This window comes from Dromiciops gliroides, chromosome 4 (assembly GCF_019393635.1).
Source record: "Dromiciops gliroides isolate mDroGli1 chromosome 4, mDroGli1.pri, whole genome shotgun sequence".
NCBI lineage: Eukaryota > Metazoa > Chordata > Mammalia > Microbiotheria > Microbiotheriidae > Dromiciops > Dromiciops gliroides.
This window is the reverse complement of record NC_057864.1, coordinates 493,704,549-493,723,406: the sequence shown is the minus strand read 5'-3', so window position 1 is coordinate 493,723,406 and position 18,858 is coordinate 493,704,549. Positions and strand designations below refer to the sequence as shown.

Sequence of the window (18,858 nt, the reverse complement as noted above, 5' to 3'; positions counted from 1 at the left end):
GCTCAAAGAGGGAATAACATTCACACTCAAGTGGGTATAGTCATATATCTTGCCCTGTGGGAAAGTGGGAGAGGAAGGGGATAAGGGGGGAGAGGTGAAGGAAGGGAGGGCAGATTGGAGGAGGGGGCAGTAAAGAGCAAAACACTTTTGAGGAGGGATAGGGTGAAAGAAGATAGAAAATAGAGTAAATATCAAGGGGAGGGAATAGGACAAAAGGTAATGCAGTTAGCAATAGTAACTGTTGTGATAAAATAATGGGGTTTGGCAGATACTCAAAGGCTCACCTGGAGATAATCTAAACTGATTGAATTAAGTGAGAGTGATTGACTTTGCTGATTAGCCTACTTCAAGTTAACTGGATTGTAAGCACACCTGGCTGGCCCTTAAGAAGGTATTGTTCTCAGAAGATAACTCGGCCTGAGACCACCTTCAAGTCCAGTGAACCAATGGATTTGGATGACGCTAACCAATCAGCTTGAAGCAGTGTAAGGCCCGCCTCTGCTCCAGACCTATAAAAAGCTTCCACACTCAGTTTGGGGGGAGTTCATGCTTGAAGCTGACTCGTGAGGAGGACTTGAGGAAGAACTCAACCAGGCTGGAACTCTAGGCTAGAGAGGCCTTTTCTTAACTTTCTGAACTCCATGTGAATACCTGGTATGCTTTAATAAATGCTTAATGCCCAAAGACTGGCGCTAAAGCTTCTCATTTAAGGCGACCACACAGTATAGATTTTAAACGTCACACTGTGAAACAAGTGGATGAGCAGGATGCTATCGGAAGGATGTATGAAAAATGCAATCCATCTGCAGAGAAAGAACTGATGGTATCTGAATACAGATTGAAGCATAATTTCTTTTTTGTGAGTTCCTCTTTATAAAGCTATTTTGTCTGTTTTCTTGCACAACCTAAGGGGAAGATGTTTTGCACGACTGCACATGTATAACTTACTGAATTGCTTGATTTCTTAGGGAGGGGTGGGCAGGGAGGGAGGAAGAGAATTTGGAACACAGTTTTAAAAAAAATTCAATGTGAAAATTTGTTTTTATATGTAACTTGGGAAAAATTCTAAATTAATACATTTATTATTTAAAAAAAAGAACACACAGACCAAGAGAACACTGTGCACAGAGATAGCAATATTGTTTGATGAAGAACTGTGAGTGACCTTATTATTATCAACGATACAATGATCTAAAACAATACAAAGGACCATTGATGAAGCAGACTGGAGCAGGCTGTTGTTCACTTTCTTTCATTTTTTTTTTCTTTTCATCAAGTTTTCTTATACAAAATGTCAAATATGGTCATGTTTTACATAAGCCTACATGTATAACCCATATCTGATTGCTGCCTCAGGAAGTGGGAAGGGGAGGGAGGGAAAGAGGGATACAAATTGGAATCAAACCTATAAAAATGTTTACTCCAAAAAAAAGAAAAGAAAAGGAATTGGAAAACCCGCTGCCTGCTACTTGGCGTCATTTTGGAGGGCCCTCGCCTGAGCGTGATGGGGGTAAGGGCCAGGGAGCCTGTTGGCTCCCTCTTCTTGGAAGCTCTGGGGAGTGTGATGTGCCTGAGGTCAGGAGAGAACGGGGCCCACAAGGTGCCAGTGCCTCCCAGGGTCATGCCCCGGAGGGTGTCCTTTGGAGGCAGTCTTTTAGGCCAAGTCACGGGACTAAAGGGAGAGCTTTGGGCATGGCTGCCTCCCAGAGGTCTGGCACCGAGAGCGCGTTTGTAAGGGCTGGAGCCAGCCCTGGACAAGGCAGGAGAAAGGCTCGGCCCTGACCTCTAGGGCCTGCAGGGCCGCCTTCTTGGAGAGACAGGCTGAGTCAGGAATGAATGGAGCTCTTATCAAGCACCAGCTGTATGCAGAAACGGAGACGTCAAGACGCTCCCTGCTCTCCAGGAGCTCACGCTTTCACTGGGGACAGACTGTCCAAGGAAAGGTCCTTAGGTGCAGGGGCAAAGCAGATGGTCAGGTCTCTTTTTTTGGCATTGCCGCTGAAAAACGATGGCAGTTTCTGTTTGGAGCCACTTTACAGGGCCAGGGCTTTGTGGCCCGGCCTCGTCTCAACATGGTCCCTTCCCAGTAACTGGAGGATGTTGAGGGCACCAGGCTGGCAGCCCTGCCCCTCCCAAGGCTCTTGGGCTCAGGGACCTGAGAGGAGAGGGCAGCGAAGGTCATGGCATAGAGCTCTTCCTCAGGTGTTCCAGCTGGGCTGGGCTGGCCTGCCTGTCCTGGGAGGACACTTGGTAGGGTTGGCTGGCCTGGCACCAGAGGTGCTTCCCTGCAGGGATCCTCTGGAGAAGAACCTGGATTGGCAAAGCTTGTCAGATCCATGAATAATGGAGCTCTTTGGAATATGGAAAATGCCCTTTCAGGGGGTTTCTGGGTGTTTTCCTACCTCCTCTGTGAGCCCCTATCTTCCTCCCAGGCCCAGCTCAGGCAGGTCTTTCCTGAGCCCCTTGTCCGGTGCTGATGGATGGAAGCTGAGAGGGCAGACAGGGTGTGTGTGTGTGTGTGTGTGTGTGTACACTCCTGTGGGGCCCAGTGCCTTGCCCTTAGTAGGCTCTTAATACATATTTGTTGCTGTGTCAAGCCTAGCTTCAGGTGTGATGTTCTTTTCTCTTTTAGGTTTTGGAAGACATTGAATATGTCAAGTTCGATAAGGGCCCTTGGCTGGAGCAGAATGACCGTTCTCTGCACCACTTGCGTATGCTGTGAGTCTCTTGTGCTCATGGGGATGGCTCAGCCCTCTTTGCAGGGCACGTTGTCACGCGTGTGTACAAAAGGCCGAGGAGCAGAGCTGGCTTTGCCTCTTCTCACCTTTTGCTTCCGGGCTGTTCCTTCATTAACACAGCATTTCTACCTTGAGTTTTTTTGGAATTGACCGATCCATGCAATCACTGGGGGGCCTCTGGAAGAGAGCTGCAGCGCCTGTGAGATGACATGCAGACTGCTGCTGCGTGAGGAAGCCGGGGCAAGCACCCAGAGCCTGCTGTCACACTCGTCTTCCCCCTCAGGATCTCCCTGTCCTTGCCCATGGAGGCCTCGAGCCTGGGCCTTTCTTCTCAGAAGCCGGCATGTCGCTGTGGGGAAAAGGGAGATGATGGCAGGGACTCATGCCTGCCCCCTGGCAGCGAGCAGCTGGCTCCTCTGAGAAGCTGGTCAGGGGCCTAGGGAGCAGGGGCAGAAATGGCTCTGATCACGGCTATTGTCCCGGAACAGAGGCCTCTGGGGACAAGCAGGGAGGCGTTTCTCTCAGTGAGGATGGGGTGGGGTAGGGGGTGCTGAGTGCAGGCCTCTGACAGGACTGCCCCGAGGCTGCTGGGGACGTTCAGCCCAGGGAGGGCCTCTGGGGGTCAGAATGGATGCTAAGGGAGAAACCTCTGAATGAGCCTGTGCCATTAGGAGGGTGGCATATGATAAACCCTAATGCAGGTGCTTATTCAGTGTCAGCACCGAGTGTTCCAGTGTTGTTCCCCCCTAAAAATGTTAGAGTAGTCACAGAGCCTCACACGGAAGGAGGCGGCTCTGTTCCTCACCAGTCTTCAATGTGAGGCAAGGGCGGCAGAAGCGCCTGGGTGAGGAGCAAGTGCAGGTGCATAGGCTGGGTTCCATATCTGTGTTCTCTCTCCTCTGCCTGGCTGGGAGGGGGCGTGTTGTCACTTCTTTTCCTTGGGGACACGTCTGGCTGCGATCCTTTCACACTTCCCCTTTCCACGGCCGTGGCCACTGTCCAGTGGTCCTGTGGTAGCTGTTTCCTCACCACTGTGTCAGCGGGTCAGTGCTGGTCTCTGCTCTCACAGGAGGATGGCTCTGCACGTTCGGTGTCCTTGGCCTTGCCTCTTTTCCTTGCTCTCCTTGCGCCGAAATCCTGTGGTCAGAGGGCATGGGTGTTAGAAGTGCTTTCTTCGCATAATTCCAGGTGACTTTTAGACCCAGCTCTGCATTTTCCATCCCAGGCCTCTGGCACCTGACCTGTGTGTGCCTCAGTTTCCTCATCTCTACAACGCAGAGAAAAGCTCCTCCCTTCCAGAGATGCTCTTGGCAAACCTCAAACCTTTGCCCAGAAGCCGCCATCTCTCCCTGATGATGGAAGCAGGTGCACTGATTGCCACGTGTCTCTCGAGTGCCCAGTCCCCGGACTTTTCGTTACGGACTCTTGACCCCTTTTAGCTCCCTGCCCTCCCACCACCTTGTTGGCTCCCGGCTCTCTTGCTGCCTCTTGCCCTTTCCTTGGGCTGTGCTCATGCCTGTGGTCCAGGACCCTCTTGATTGACGGCCCCCGTCTCCCTCCTGCCCACTTTCCAGCCCTTGCTTCCTTCTCTATTGACACCACATTTCCCCTTAGTCCCTCAATGAACCGCCCCATCTTCTCCCTCTCTGTGCCGGTGCCTGTAGTGACACCTCACAGGAAGCTCTGCCTGGCTCGAGTCCTACCCTTAGCCCCCCATAAGCCTCCGCAGTGTTTGGCCCAGAGGTGGCACTTGATAAACGTGTCCTCAGGGGCTGTGTGTCACCTTCCCGGGGCAGAGACTCTCCTCGCTCTTCTGTTGAGTTGGCTTTGTTCTCTCATGTGACACGGATGTTGGTGCCCAGCCAGTCTTTTTCACTGCAAGTTCAGGCCCCTTGTGAAAGCCCTTCTCCCCCAAATCTGTCGTGACGTGTGGCTTTGGTGGGAGTATCCAGCTGGGCTCTACTTCTCTGGCAGGAAGAGACCTGGGCTTGGAGGCTGCTGCCCACTGGGCCATGAGGCTTCTTCCTGTCCACTAGGACTTCATTGGTTTTGGAGAGACTGACCAAGCCATGAGGGCGGGAATTCTTCTCCAGTGTGATTGCGCCTCTCGGTCCATGAGGGAGCAGCCCCTCTGGCTTCTGCCTTTTAGACTGTGCCTGGTGAAGAGGCACAGCTGAGGAGCCGCGTTTGGGGGCCTGGCTTCCCGCCAGACTTGCCAGCAGGGCTTGAGCGGGCCTTCGTTAAGGACTTAAGCAAAGGCTTCTTGTTGTCTGAGGCACAGCTCCTGCGACTCTGGGCACAGCTGCAGGTGGCGCCCTGGGGCTTTGTGGCACCAGTGACTCCTGTCAGAGGCAGAGGAGGGAGACGGGACGTAGAAATCCTCAAATTGGCCTCAGAATGTTTTGTGGGGTGCATTCCCCTCCATTTCCATGTAGATGGAGCTGTTGGCCTGCCTCGAATCCCCCAAATCCTTGGACATTTTCTAGGCCTTTCTTGGACTCATTTGTTGAATGATGGAAACTGGGCCAAGATTTTCAGTGAAAATCTACGTGGGGTCCCCCTTTAAACAGCCCAGGCCGAGTTTCTTTGCTAGGGCTGGCATTGTTGTGCAGTGATCCTCTTCAGTACGGTGGAAACGATTCCCAGAAAGGGCATGTTGGCTTTTTGTCTGCCTGAATTCAGCTCACCGCCCTGCTTGTCTCAGGCCTCCCAGGCCCTCCTTCTTACCTTAGGCTTTGGGGAGCCACTCTGCTTTTGGGCAAAGCCCCTCCAGGAAGAGGGAGTCCCTGTAAAGATGGTAGAGGAGAAGAGATGGGGGGAGGAGGGGGAGGAGGGCAGGCAGATGTCACTCACACACACACACACACACGCACACGCACATGCACGCATGCACGCACACAAATACACACGTGCACACACACACGCACATGCACGCACGCACACAAATACACACGTACACACACACACGCACACACATAAACACACATACACACACGCACACACGCACGCCCCTCCGGCCTGGTCTCAGGCTCTCACTGATCACACCTCAGATTTCTTGAACGCCAGGCCTCTTCCAGACTCTGATTTGAGTCTGCCTTGTGAGGGCCTTGGAGGCATCTGTTGGGAGGCTCCGGGAAGTGGCCTTAGAAACAAGATAAAGTGACTGCCCATTGGAAGGCTGCCTTGGTTTCTATGAACAAGCCTCTGGAGGGCTGCCGGGCTCTGCAGAGCTCACCTTCTGGGGGCGACGGTCCCTTCTCTGATGCGAATCGCCCCGCGTGTGTAGGGGTGCTTGTCAGCGCTGAGGGCTTTGTTTTCTGGACGCTTCTGGAGGTCGCTCCATTGGACTGTGGCCACAGGCTCAATGGGGAGGTCGGAGGTCAGGGCAGGGGCCGTGGTGTGACTCGTCTGACGCTTGTCGCCTCCTTCAGCGGCTGGCCACGGCTGGCCAGTGCAGTCAGTAAGGGCTCTTCCCCAGGAATAAGCGGGGCCAGTGGACCAAGCTCGGCTCTACACCGGTCACATTGGGCTGTGCTGGAGTATTGTGCTCAGGGCTTGTTTGGGACCGTGTTCCATCCCGGCTGCTGATGAGTGGGAACGTGCCCAGAGAAATCCCGGGGATCAGAATTGGGAGGGGTCTTGAAGCTGTGGCTCATTGAGCAGAGGCTATTTAAAGGAGGGATTTGATTTCTTATGCCTCCATCAGGACGGTGCGCATTAATTAAGCACCTGTTGTGTACCGGCACTGTTCTAGGAGCTGGGGCTTTCAGGAAAGGCCAAGGCGGTCGCTGCTCTTAGGGAGAACACCCAGGGGGTGATCAGGAGAGAGAAGGCGTCAGCATGGGGGGGCGGCAGGAGACGGAGGGAGGGTTGTGTGTGGGGGCACCCTAGAGGCCCGGGCTACAGGGAGAAGAGGGCGTGGAGGAGAGTGAGAGCAGAAGGGGGCCGGGCCATTTAATGAAGGGCTTTGAACGCCAAGTGGAACGTTTACTGTTTGACCCTGGAGGGGACTGGGGTGATTGGGCGGCTCCCGTGACCAAAGTTAGGACCGCTGGCAAGCCCGCTTTAGGAAGGGCTTAGGAAGCCGAATGCATCGTGAGGTAATGTGATCTCTGTCACCGAAAGGGTTCAAGGAGAGGCCTGTCAGTGATGCTGTCGAGAGCCTCAGCCCTCCAGGCTCCCTTCCAGGGTTCCGGCCTTGTAGGCAGAGGGGGGCTCCTGTCACAGCATTTGCAGCAAGCACCTTGGGGCAATCCTTTCATCTGCAGGCCAGGCACGGGTGCCCAGCTTTCTCGAGGCAGGACCGTGAGGGGAGCGACGGCTGTCGTTTCTGGGTTGTGCGGGCAATGATCTGCGTGTTTTCTCTTTGCTGTTCAGGGTCCAGAATAAATACGAGGTGTTGAATTACACGACCGTTCCCATCTACCTCCCGGAGATCACCATTGGCGCTCACCAGTGTGATCGTCTCTATCGCCAGTTCAGAGAGGTAAGGCGGGTGGGGCTGGGGACAGAGGTGCGTTCGGGCTCCATGGGTTGCTGCAGCTTGTGTTTCTTGTTTCACTGAAGCAGAAAAAATGAATTTTCATTAAGGTGATTTTTCTTCCAAACGTTTGTCCCCACCCCCCACCAAGTTAGTTATTAAAACTCTAAGCTGATGGTTTATTAGAGTCTTAGATTCTGGCCTTAATTTGTGGTGTTGCATTGTTTTGTGGAGTCATGAGTAAGGAAGTCTCCCATTTACCCAAATTTACAGGGACCGTGTTCATGCATTGCCCATGCCAGATGTAGATAGGCCACAGGCTGGACTGGGCAGCCCGGAGGGGCTGGGCCTGCCTGTTGCTGTTAGTGACCTTCTTGTCAGCATCCTGACATCTTTGAGACAGGTCGATATACATGTCGCCACGTGGGTCTTGCCCTTTGCTGGAGGGTATTCTGATGTGAATATTGGGTGGGAGGCAGGAATGGAGCTCCTGGATGTGTTTGGGAGGGAAGGGACATTTTATGCATCCTGTTGTGGGAACTCAAGAACATGGATAGAGCATTCAACAAAAATCTCCACACTCTGAAGGCTTGCAAGTATTAGTCAGATATCTGGTAGTTGAGTGATTGGTTCATTAAGAAATCCTAGAATTCCTTGTAGAGTAAGACCTTGATTCATATCTTGTTTTTTAATAAGCCTGAAAACACTGTCTATGAGTTTTGGGGCAGCAGGGTGGGGTCATTCCAGCCTGTCCCAAAAGTCTTAGTGTAGTCATAGGCCCTACGTCTTGGGCCACCCTCTATTTGTGGCCTGCTGGAGCCAGAAGCTTCTGGCATCGATGTGAGGGTGGGGCCCTTCCTTTGTTAGATGCAGAGTTTGAGGGTTCCTTGGATTCTGGGGTTGGAAGTGGTTATGAGACAGCAGTTCTGGGCCTTGTTCGCTTCTTCATTTCGCTTCCTAGTTATTTGGGGCTGGGAGGGGGTGTCCTCTGGTCAGTCACATCACTGGTGGGCTTTTCTTGTGAGGAGAATTCACTGCTCTCTGTTGCCTTTTCTCTTTGTGCCGAGTACGTTTTCTACCCTCCCAGAAAGCCATCTTTTCTAGCAAAGAATAAAAGAGACAGTTCAGTCAAGTGCTCAGCACATCTTGCTCCTGAGCCAACAGGAGCAGGACATGGAAGGAGATGGGGCAAGGGTGGTTTGGGGCCCCTGAGCAGCATGACAGAAACAAAGCTGGGCACTAGTGGTAACAGGAAGTCTGCCTGGGACAGGCGATGCCCTGCCCCTACAATAGCTTAGGTGGGGGGAGCAGAGTGGATGAGATGTGGGCCAACAGAGCTCGAGAACATGGTGAGGACTTCCCTTTGGGGCCTGGCTGTCACAGCTATTCTCCTAATGCCAGATGGGTAAGATGTTGTGGGTGCAAAGCATGTCCTCCCCTGCCCCTGCCCCCTCCCCATGGTCCAGACTTTGCTGAGGGCATACGGATATCCAGGATAACGGCAGCGGCTTCCTTGTTACCATGATTGCTGCCTACCATGTGCCCTCAGCAAATTCTGGGAAAGAATTCATGCATGACTGAGTTGGTGAATGAAGAGGGAGTGAGCAATTCCAAATGAAAGCATCCTGGACCATGGGGAGCCAGGTGGGTGACAAGGCCTCGGGTATCCTGTGGCCTGCTGTTTGTGTCACAAGCTGCCCTGCCTGGCTGGCTCGCTGCCGGGCCTTGGGGTACAGGGAGAGCTTGAGTAGGAGGGAAAGAGCCTGTGCTGAGGACACTGGAGTCATTCCTGGGCTGCAGCCTCTTTTCTGGGATTACGGGGACAGTTGTTGGAAGCTGGCTCCCGAGCCCAAGCAGTCTGACGGGCGGGGTGGACGCAGGAGCAGGAAGGCCCTCTTCTCCTCGGAGCCAGGTCCCAAGTGCACGCCAGGCTCTCTCACTTGGACTCCTCCCTCTGTCCTGGGCCCCTGACCTTGGGGCCATCTGCGATGATCCTCAGTCTCCACACCTGCAGCCAGTTGTCAGGCGCGGTGGTTTGCCCTTCCGGCCCGTCCTCTCCGCCCAGTGCAGTTACCCTGGACCCTCCTTTCATTTCCCCCCTTTTCCGCAGTTATAATCACTGCCTCCTGAGGGACTTTCCTGCTTACAGTCTCTCTCCTTTGTGGGACTCCCCCCTTTTCTTCCTAATGGAGCACTCTGCTCATCTCACTTCTCTCCCCAGAGTCCTTGCATGGGGCTGCCCATTGCAGACGCTCTGCTCTCTGAATGTGGACTTCCTGTTCCACTTGTTCTTCCTGCATAAACTCTCTGCCTTTGTTCTCTTGCAACCCCCCCCCCCCTTTGGAACTGTCTTTCTCTGTCCTGGCTCGGTTCAGATGAAGCCTGACTTGACCTGCTCCTGGATGAAAGTCTCTCCTTAAATTTCCCCAGCTCTTTGCCTTAACCTTTTCCCTCCTACTCTCCTGGGCCTGGGTGTCCTTTCTGCTCCCTCTTCCTTGGGGGTCCTCTCTGCCTTTGGATTCCAGCACCTAGCAGAGTACTTACATAGAGTCATCTAGCAAAGGCTTATTGAATTGAGTCTTCAGAATTGTTTTTATCTTGTTACTCATTTTCTAATTTTTTCCTTTGAGTAAATGAGATCAGTCATTCTTTTTTAAAAAACATTTTCGTGTAAAATGTTAAGTTCCAAATTCTATCCTTCCCTCCCTGAGGCAGTAAGCAATGAATGAGATGTAGGTTGTACATAGGCAGTTAGGTAAAACATTTTCATATTAGTCATTTTGTAAAAGAAGACTCAAATAAAAGAAAAAAATGAGAGAAAGTGAAAAACAGCCTGCTTCAGTCTGTTCCATCAATATCAGTTCTTTCTGTGGAGGGCGACAGGACGCTTCATCATTGGGATTGTCTTGGATCAGTGCGTGGCTGAGAATAGCCAAATCACTCACAGTTCTTCACCGAACAGTATTGTTTCACCGCACAACAAAGAATGGTAATTCTTAGGCCACAAACTTACCTGTTTGTGAACTTTAATATACTCACTTAGCTCCTTGACTCCTTTCGCATGTTTATTGGGGGTGGCTAGAAAGTTCTCGTCCAGAGTAGGGATGCTTCCCTGGACAAAACTTGTTCTTGGGGATTCTGGGGCAGCTCTGCGTGTGCTTCCTGAGGCCTCCTGCACAGTCTTCATAGGAAGAAACCACTGGGTAAAATGGCTCAGAAATCACAGGGCTGTGTTGCTCCTCATCCAGTGAAAAAGAAGGGGCTCAGAGGTTACTTGGGCATGATTAGAAATCTCCTCCAAATCCGGGAATTGTACCGTGTGCTTAAAGGGCCGTTACGCTACATTTTCCAGGCGTGCTGAGGGCCCTTCGGCATCTTGTTTTTGTTATTTACTGTTGGATTTTGGAGAAACTTGGAAATTGTGAGCTCTGAAAAGTGCGCAGCGGCAGGGTCTCTTCTGGGGAGCGCCTCTCCAGCGTCCTCTGACAAGCGCCTTAAACATCTCTTTCAAGGTCTTTTCACAGAGGCAAAGCTGCATCGATTTCCACACCATCTCCTCTGTTCAGTTGGTGATAAATTGAAAGGAAAAAGAAAATTTTCAAATGTGTGGCCCCTCCCCACCAACGTACCCCCCACCCCCAAGAGCTTGGGGAAGGGAACCACTTGAACAAAGGTCTTCCTCAACAGCTGCTTGCTTGCCACAAAATACAGCTAGCTCTGTGTGATTGGGCTCTGCTCCAATACTCTGCAGGGTGAAGGGAAGGGAGTGCTTATGAGGTAGGCGCTGCGCTCTCTGTGTGCCCAGCATTGTGCTTGGCCCTTTATTACCTCCTTGGATCCTCGCAGCATTCCTGGCAGGCTATGATTGTCCTCACTTTACATTTGAATAATCTGAGACAAATAAGGGACCTGCCCACGTTCCCACAGCTAAGAAGTGTCTGAGGCTGGATTTGAACTCAAGTCTTCCTGACTCTAAGCCCAGCACCCCCCCACTGCATCACCCAGCTCTCTGCAATGGAGCAGAGTCATCCTAGGGAAAAGGGAGAAGAGGTGGGGACCTCCTTGTCATTTATCAGAGATGCTCTAGGTCTGTCAGGCCACCTCAGGAAGTAGCTCGAGCTGACTTGGGCCAGGCACTACACTGCCTGTACTTGATAATCTTTCCTCTCATTTATCAAGTGCTTCTTGTGTTCTAAGCCCTGAGGATACAGACCTTACTCTCAGGTAGCTCCCCTCCTAATGGCTGGAGACGACACAGATCAGCCAATCAGCTGCAATATAGGATGTCCTGGCTCTGCTCGTTACTGCTGTGTGACTTTGGATAAGTCTCTTTGCCTCCTCGGCCTCTGAAGGCCCTTCCGGCTCTAAACCTACGACCTTTCCCTCCTTTCCCTTCCTCTTCTCCCCTTGCCTGTTCTTCTGGCCTCTCTACCCAACCTCCAATAGAGATTTAGGATAAAGAGAAGGGGCTGGATCCGTGATACCTCCTAAGGGACAGGAACATTCTGCATCTTCCCTAGAGGTGCCAGGGGACACTTTCTCTGCGACTTTTCTTTGTAGAGTTAACGAGAGAATTTGAAGGGAGCTGGCCCAGATTGACACGTTAAGTATTTATGAGAAGTAGAGTGAACCCAGGTAGGTCATTCTGGCTCTGTCTCCTGTGCTAGGCAGCTTCTCATAGTGAAGTATTGAAAACAATTCTTTATGTATTTATTTTCTGTCCCTTCCACCCCACCCCTGCTGAACAAGAAAAAAAGAAAAAAGAAAACTCTGGCTTAAGTGACTTGCCCAAGGTCACACAGCTAGTAAGTGTCAAGTGTCTGAGACCAGATTTGAACTCAGGAACTCCTGAATCCAGGGCCAGTGCTTTATCCACTGTGCCACCTAGCCGCCCCCTGAAAACTCTTAATAGATGTAGGCCAGCAAAGCAGATTTCCCACAGTGGCCATGTCCAAAAATGTTTGCCTTGGTCTGCATTTTAAGTCCACCGGTTCTGGGGCCAGAGGTGGGGGCTGTGCTTCTTCTCTGGTCCAACAGGGTCACAGTTTTATCACTTCACAGAGTTGTTTCTCACTGTGGAGTTGTTCTGAGTCAGCTTCGGTTCATAGAGCTCCTGCCCCTTTCTTCTACAACTGCCCTGTCATCATTGTGGCCAATAGTATTCCTTCCACATTTCTGTACTATCATTAGCTAACCCAGTAGGTGGGGGCACCCCTTTATTAATACTTTGGCAGATTTGGGCCCTTTTATTTCTTGGCCTATGGGCCTCGGCGTGGTACTGTTGAGTCTCAAAGGGTGTGGACAGTAGCGTGACTTTTCAGACATAGTTCCATGGTGCTTTCTAGAATGGCTCCACCAACATTACATTCAAGTACCTGCTTTCTCCAAGCCTTTCCAACATTTGTCATTTTCCTCCTTTGTTACCTTTGCTGACCTGATGAGTTTGAGATGGAACATCAGAGTTGCTTTCATTTGCTTTTTTCCTAATGATTAGTGATTTGGAGCGTATTTTATGTGGTTGTTGAAAACTGGGATTTCTTCCTTTGGGAACTTCCTGTTCTGTCCTTTGACCATTTGTCTGTTAGAGACTGGCTTTTAGTCATCTATTCGAAGCCATTTCTTTTGTATCTTGGATGTAAGAACCTTTATTAGAGAAAATTGCTACAGATTTTCCCCCCAGCTAACTGTTCTCTTCTGATTTTAATTTTATTCGTTTTGTGCACATTTTTATTTGACATAATCAACATTGTCTGTTTTATCTTCTGTGATCTGCTCCATCCCTTGTTTGGTAATGAACTCTTCCCAGTTCATTACTGAAAGGTAGTTTCTTCCTGACTCTTCCAATTTCCCTCTGATTTCACCTCTTATGTCTAAGTCGTAATATCCATTTAGAACTTTTCTCGGTATGCCGTGTGAAATGTGTGCCCAGAGCTTATTTCTGCTGGATAGCTTTCCAGTTTTTCCAGCAGTTTTTGTCATATAGCGAGTGAGTTGTTACCCTGGTAACTGGGGTCACGCCATGCCGACACTTGTTTCTTTCTGTAGGCTGTGTACCCAATCTTTTCCAAAGAGCCACTTCTCTCTTTTTTAACCAGAACACACTGTGGAGATGATTGACGATTTGAGATCTTTTATTGCTGGGCTCCTTGCCCACTTTTTTATTATTTCCCTTGTGATCCTTGACCTTTTATTTTATTTTTTTTCTAGCTTAATTTAAAAAAAAAATCCCATAGGAGTTTGGTATGGCCCTGAAAAAGTATATATTAATATCAACTCAGTTTACCTATGAGCAAATAATATTTCTCCAGTTATTTCATTAGTTTATTTCTCCAAAAGGTGTTTTATAGATAGATTCATGTAACTCCTGGATATGTCTTGGTAGCTAGATTCCCAAATATTTTATACATTTTTTTTTTGTGAGGCAATTGGGGTTAAGTGACTTGCCCAGGGTCACACAGCTGGTAAGTGTTAAGTGTCTGAGGCTGGATTTGAACTGAGGTCCTCCTGAATCTAAGACTGGTGCTCTATCCACTGCGCCACCTAGCTGCCCATATTTTATACATTTTGTAGTTATTTTGAATGGAATTTCTTTCTCTTCCTGCTAAGTTACATTGATAATATATAATTAACCTGATGATTATTGTGGATATATTTTATATCCGGCGGCTTTACTGAACGAGCTGATGATTATTTTAGGTCATTCTTTCAGTTGTCTCTTTAAGGTATTCTAAGTAAATTGTCACATCATTTGCAAAGAGCAGTAATTTTGTTTCTCTTTTGTTTGTGCTTATTCCCTTGATTTCTACAGGTCGCTTGTTCCGTATGGGATTAATCTATAGTGGTGATAGTGGCGACTTTGCTTTACTCCAGAATTTGCTCTGACTTTTCCCCACTCCTTCCTAGGTTTCTTCTTCATTTTAGGTCACGGTTATTTACTGTGTGAAGGAGAACTCCAGTTATTCCTGTCCTTTCTGGTCTTTTTTAACAGAAATAAGAATTCGATGTTATCAGAAACCTTTTCAGCATTTATTGATAAAATTCTGTGTTTTTGTTATCTATGTAATCAACGTGATTTATGTTTATAGTTTTCCTCATATTTAACCAGCTCTGCTTTGCTGGTATAAACCTGACCTTGTCATAGTGTATGTGTAACCTTTCTAATATGTAGTTTTATCCTGTTTACCAATATTTTATTTAAAATTTATGGAGCACTGTTCACTTCAAGTATTGGTTTGTAGCTTTCTTACTCTGCTTTCTCTTTCTTTCTAGATATAGTTATAAAACCATTACAGATTCAGTACTGAACCCAGGGAGAGACAAAGTAGGGGTGTGTGTGTGTGTGTGTGTGTGTGTGTGTGTGTGTGTGTGTGTGTGTGTGTGTGTGTGTGTGTGTGTGTAAGTAAGTAAAGCCATTACAGGTTTATGGGATTAATACCTAAGCCAGGTATGCAAGCGTATACATACATGCATACATTGGTATGTGTGCACATGTATACACATATACTCGTGTATGTTATATGTATACACACGATGCCCATGTATAATCGATATACAGAGAGAGAGAGTGTGTGTGTGTGTATTCCCCCTTTCTGTGTACTCCCTGAGGCTCTATTTCCTGAGTGGTTCTTTTTTTTTTTTTTAGGGAGGCAATTGGGGTTAAATGACTTGCCCAGGGTCACACAGCTAGTAACTGTTAAGTGTCTGAGGCCGGATTTGAACTCAGGTCCTCCTGAATCCAGGGCCTGTGCTCTATCTACTGTGCCACCTAGCTGCCCCCACTGAGTGGTTCTTCTAATTCTAAAATAGTCACTAAACCAGAAATTCTGATAATTCTGTGGAACTTAAGCTTGATTATAAAAAAGCCTTCCTATCCCCAAGGCAAGGAATGGAGCCTTGGCAGAAAACAAAGATAAGGAACATTTGTCATTAGCTTTCAGCCCAGAAGATTCCAGGTACACGATATTCACCTTCATAAGTACATGGTATGAAAATGGAGCTAAGCCAGAAGTCCTAAGAACTAAAGGTCTGAGGTGTCTGTCCTTGGACACAGAGTTCAGGATGATTGGCCACATGCCATGGCACCCAAGAAAGTTGCCAATGACCTTAGGAGAAGCAGTTTCAGAAAGGACTTTGGCTAACTCAATAGTGGCTCTCCAAGGGCCTGGAGAAGAGAAGCCAGGGGGTGGGGGTGGGGGGTCCATGAGGGGTGCCTGGCACACATAGAAGTGGGAGGCTTGTTCTACTTGGCCCAAGAGGAAGAACCCGGCATGGCTGAGCTGGAGGGGTCTGCCTGCTGTGCTGTGTCTCCCCCCTGGCCCAAGAAGCCCTTCAGCAGTGCCTGATGAGGGCTCACACCAGCTAGTGCTTTAGAGAGGCCTGTCTGATGCCTCTTCTCACCTTCCAGCCACCTTTCTTCCTGATTCCACAGGAGAACCCTTTAAAAACAGGAATTCAAAGGGATAGAAGATGTGGATGTAAGGAAAAACTTCTAACAGTTAGAGTTTGTTGAAAATGGCCCACGCCCTCCTGGCCATGGCCAAGCCCTGAGACCTCCAGGAATGTTTGAGCCCTCCTTTCAAGTCATAAAACTGCATGACTGCTTTGCCTGTCTGGCCTCAGACACGTTCGGGAGCTATTTGAATGGATCTCTTGTCTAGCTCATGGGCTTGTCTAAGATCTTCAGCATCTGTATCTGTAAGAGTTAGTGAGCCAAAGGACATTTTGGAAGTGCCAGGTCGTGGCCTAGGAAACAAGGCCTGCTCCTAGACTATGCATTTTTTTTTTTTTTTTGCGGGGCAATGGGGGTTAAGTGACTTGCCCAGGGTCACACAGCTAGTTAGTGTTGAGTGTCTGAGGTCAGATTTGAACTCAGGTCCTCCTGAATCCAAGGCTGGTGCTTAATCCACTGTGCCACCGAGCTGACCCCCTTAGACTATGCATCTTAATGGGAACAGTAAGTACATCAGGAAGTGTGTGCAGAAGAAGTCCGGGGCGTCATGCACATGTGGGATGATTGTATTGCAGAGCATCACATGCAAAAGCGTACAGGTGAGACATAGGCTGTGGTGTCCCAGCCTCGTGGCTGGACTGCACAGTGAGGGATGGGGCTGGAAAGATGGTTTGGGACCAGGGCCAAACAGGGAGGTTTGCATCTTGTCCTAGAAGCAGCAGGAAAGGCCCTGGCGTTGATTGAGGAAGGGAATAATGAGGTCAGATGTCTCCAGAGGGAAAATGGACTGAGTTGGTGAGACACTTGAGACTGCTCTTGGATAGCTCTAGGGCAATATGGTTTTTTTTTCCTTTTCTTCCTTTTTTTTTTTTTTTTTGTGGAGCAATGAGGGTTAAGTGACTGGCCCAGGGTCACACAGCTAGTAATTGTCAAGTGTCTGAGACCAGATTTGAACTCAGGTCCTCCTGAATCCAGGGCCAGTGCTTTATCCACTGTGTCACCTAGCTGCCCCCATAGATCAGTGCTTCTTAAACTGTGGCCCTGAGTGTTGGGGTTGTGAAAAATTTGGCAACAGTCAAAAGTTATATATACCTGTCGACCTGGGGTTGTGAGTGGAAAAAGGTGTAAGAAGCCCTGATCTAGACAAAGGGGAGGGCAGCCAGGTGGCACCATAGTGCCCGGAGTCAGGAAGATGTGGCTTCCAATCTGGCTCCTGACAGTAATAGCTGTGTGACCTTGGGCAAGTCACTTCACCCTACGTACCTCAGTTTCCTCAGCTGTAAAATGAGTGCGGGAAGAAAATAGCAAAGCCCTCTTGTATTTTTGCCAAGAAAACCCCAGTGGGGTCACGAAGAGTTGGACATGACTGAACAACAACAACAAAGGAGAGCCTGGACTCTGAGGGTGGTTGGGGGCGGGGGGAGGGGGGTGTTTGCTGATGTAGCGCTGGCAAGACCCAAGGGCATATGGAGGAGGAAGAGTCCAGTAAAGGCCACAGAGGTGGAGGGGAGGCTGAAGAAAACCGGTCTAGTTTGGGAGCTGGTGAATTTGAGGCGGCTTTCGGACAACCTCTCTGAAATGTCCGTTAGGCAGCTGGGCGTGGGACTGAGGTGTGGCAGGAGCCCTGAGTCATCTGCATGGAGATGGAGGGATCTGGCTGATTCCTGGGCAGCACGGATGCAATGCAAGACCCTCTCTGCTAGGGGCTTAGGGTGTAAAGACATACCAACAACTCAGGCCTGTCCTCTAGAAGCGCCCCTTCTTGTGGGGAGCACAGATGACCAGAGATCAGGAATGAGAGGGAGAGCAGGACCAGGTCCAGTGCCTTCACGCCCCTGCAGCCGGCCTTCTTGCTGGCCTTTGTCTCATCTCCACAGCCGAGCTCTGCTTCCTAGAACCCCTGACTGCCTTCAGAAGTCAGCGGATCCTCACATTGGCAGTGCCAGCCCACACCCCCAGTTACCTTGTGGACGTGAGGGCAGGAACCCTTGTGTGGTGCCTAAATGTGTGTGAGCCAGAGTTTAAGCCCTGAGGCGATTCACTGAAGGCTTTCAGTTTTCTCCCATTTGTGTTGCACCAGCATAGCCTGAGCTTGGAACTGGGGCTGTGGAAAGCTCTGAAATTTCCTTTGGGATAGAGGCCTTTGTTGATTCAAGGCCACCTTCTTGTTCTTGTTCAGTCTCCTGATTGGTCTGGCCGGAGGCATCCTGTTGGCTTGCAGACACCTGGAGTCCAGGCTTTCACTGACTGCAGACACAAATGGAAGCAGGGCTTGGGGGGAGCTGTTGATCCCAGGATGCCGAGCACCATCACCGTGGCTGAATGTCATGGTTTGGGGACTGGGCTCGTTCCTGAACTTTGACGTAGATGCTGGTTGTGTAAGCGACTGCTCTTGGAAGCGCATTCTCACAAGCCGGATGTGGTCACTTCTGTGACGGCGCTGCCCTTCCCTGAAGGCAGATGATGACACCATAACTTTTCCAAATATAAGGAAGCAAAATGCTATGAAGATGCAGTGCTCCCTTTAGATTGTGTCCAAGACAGTTGCTATGGTAACAGCATCTTCTGTGTTGTCTCCCCTGCTATTTTTATTTCTCTACTCTCTCAAGTTGTTTTCATTTCCAGTATCAAGGTCTCCCTTCCCATGTTTTTAATGGAGCTGTTCGGAAACTTTAATACATAGGACTTTCTGTTCTTGGCTTTCCCAACATCTTAATGAAGACAGTCGGACTTCTAGCAAACAGAGAAGCACTGGGCTATAACCCAGCCCAGATCATGAGGAAACAATGCAAGGTCATGAGGCCTTTCATTCGGCCTCTTCCTAATTAGGTAACTGGCTTTCCCTGAATATTGGAATGCAGATTTTCACATGAAATATTCTGTTCCCTTTAACTGTGATGGAAGTGAAATCATTCCCACTTCTCTGCTAGGTGAGACAGGGATGGAAAAGTGTTGGGGCTTGGCTCTGAGGAAGGAGCAAGAATGGAAATAGACCGCCAGGTCTCTGTATCTGAAGCTCTTTCTCTTTTCTCAGATCAAAGCAGCATTCTCAGTGGCTGAACGTGGTTAAGGAACAAACACTGGGGCTAAAAAGCAGAGGTTAATGAGCCTGAGTGTTTCTGCATTTCTGTTCTGATTCACTTCAGCGTTTGTGGCCCTCTGCTCTGTAGCTTTGGCACTCAGCAGTCTCC

General features: G+C 49.6%; 1 protein-coding gene across 1 annotated transcript in view; it reads left to right on the top strand.

The window, feature by feature from the left end:
* NDUFA10 (NADH:ubiquinone oxidoreductase subunit A10) overlaps positions 1-18,858 on the top strand; it is a 47,801-nt gene that overhangs the window by 11,407 nt on the left and 17,536 nt on the right. The window contains exons 8-9 of the mRNA XM_044005453.1: positions 2,633-2,718; positions 7,116-7,224. Coding sequence (XP_043861388.1) covers positions 2,633-2,718; positions 7,116-7,224 — 195 coding nt within the window. The remainder of the gene's footprint in view (positions 1-2,632; positions 2,719-7,115; positions 7,225-18,858) is intronic.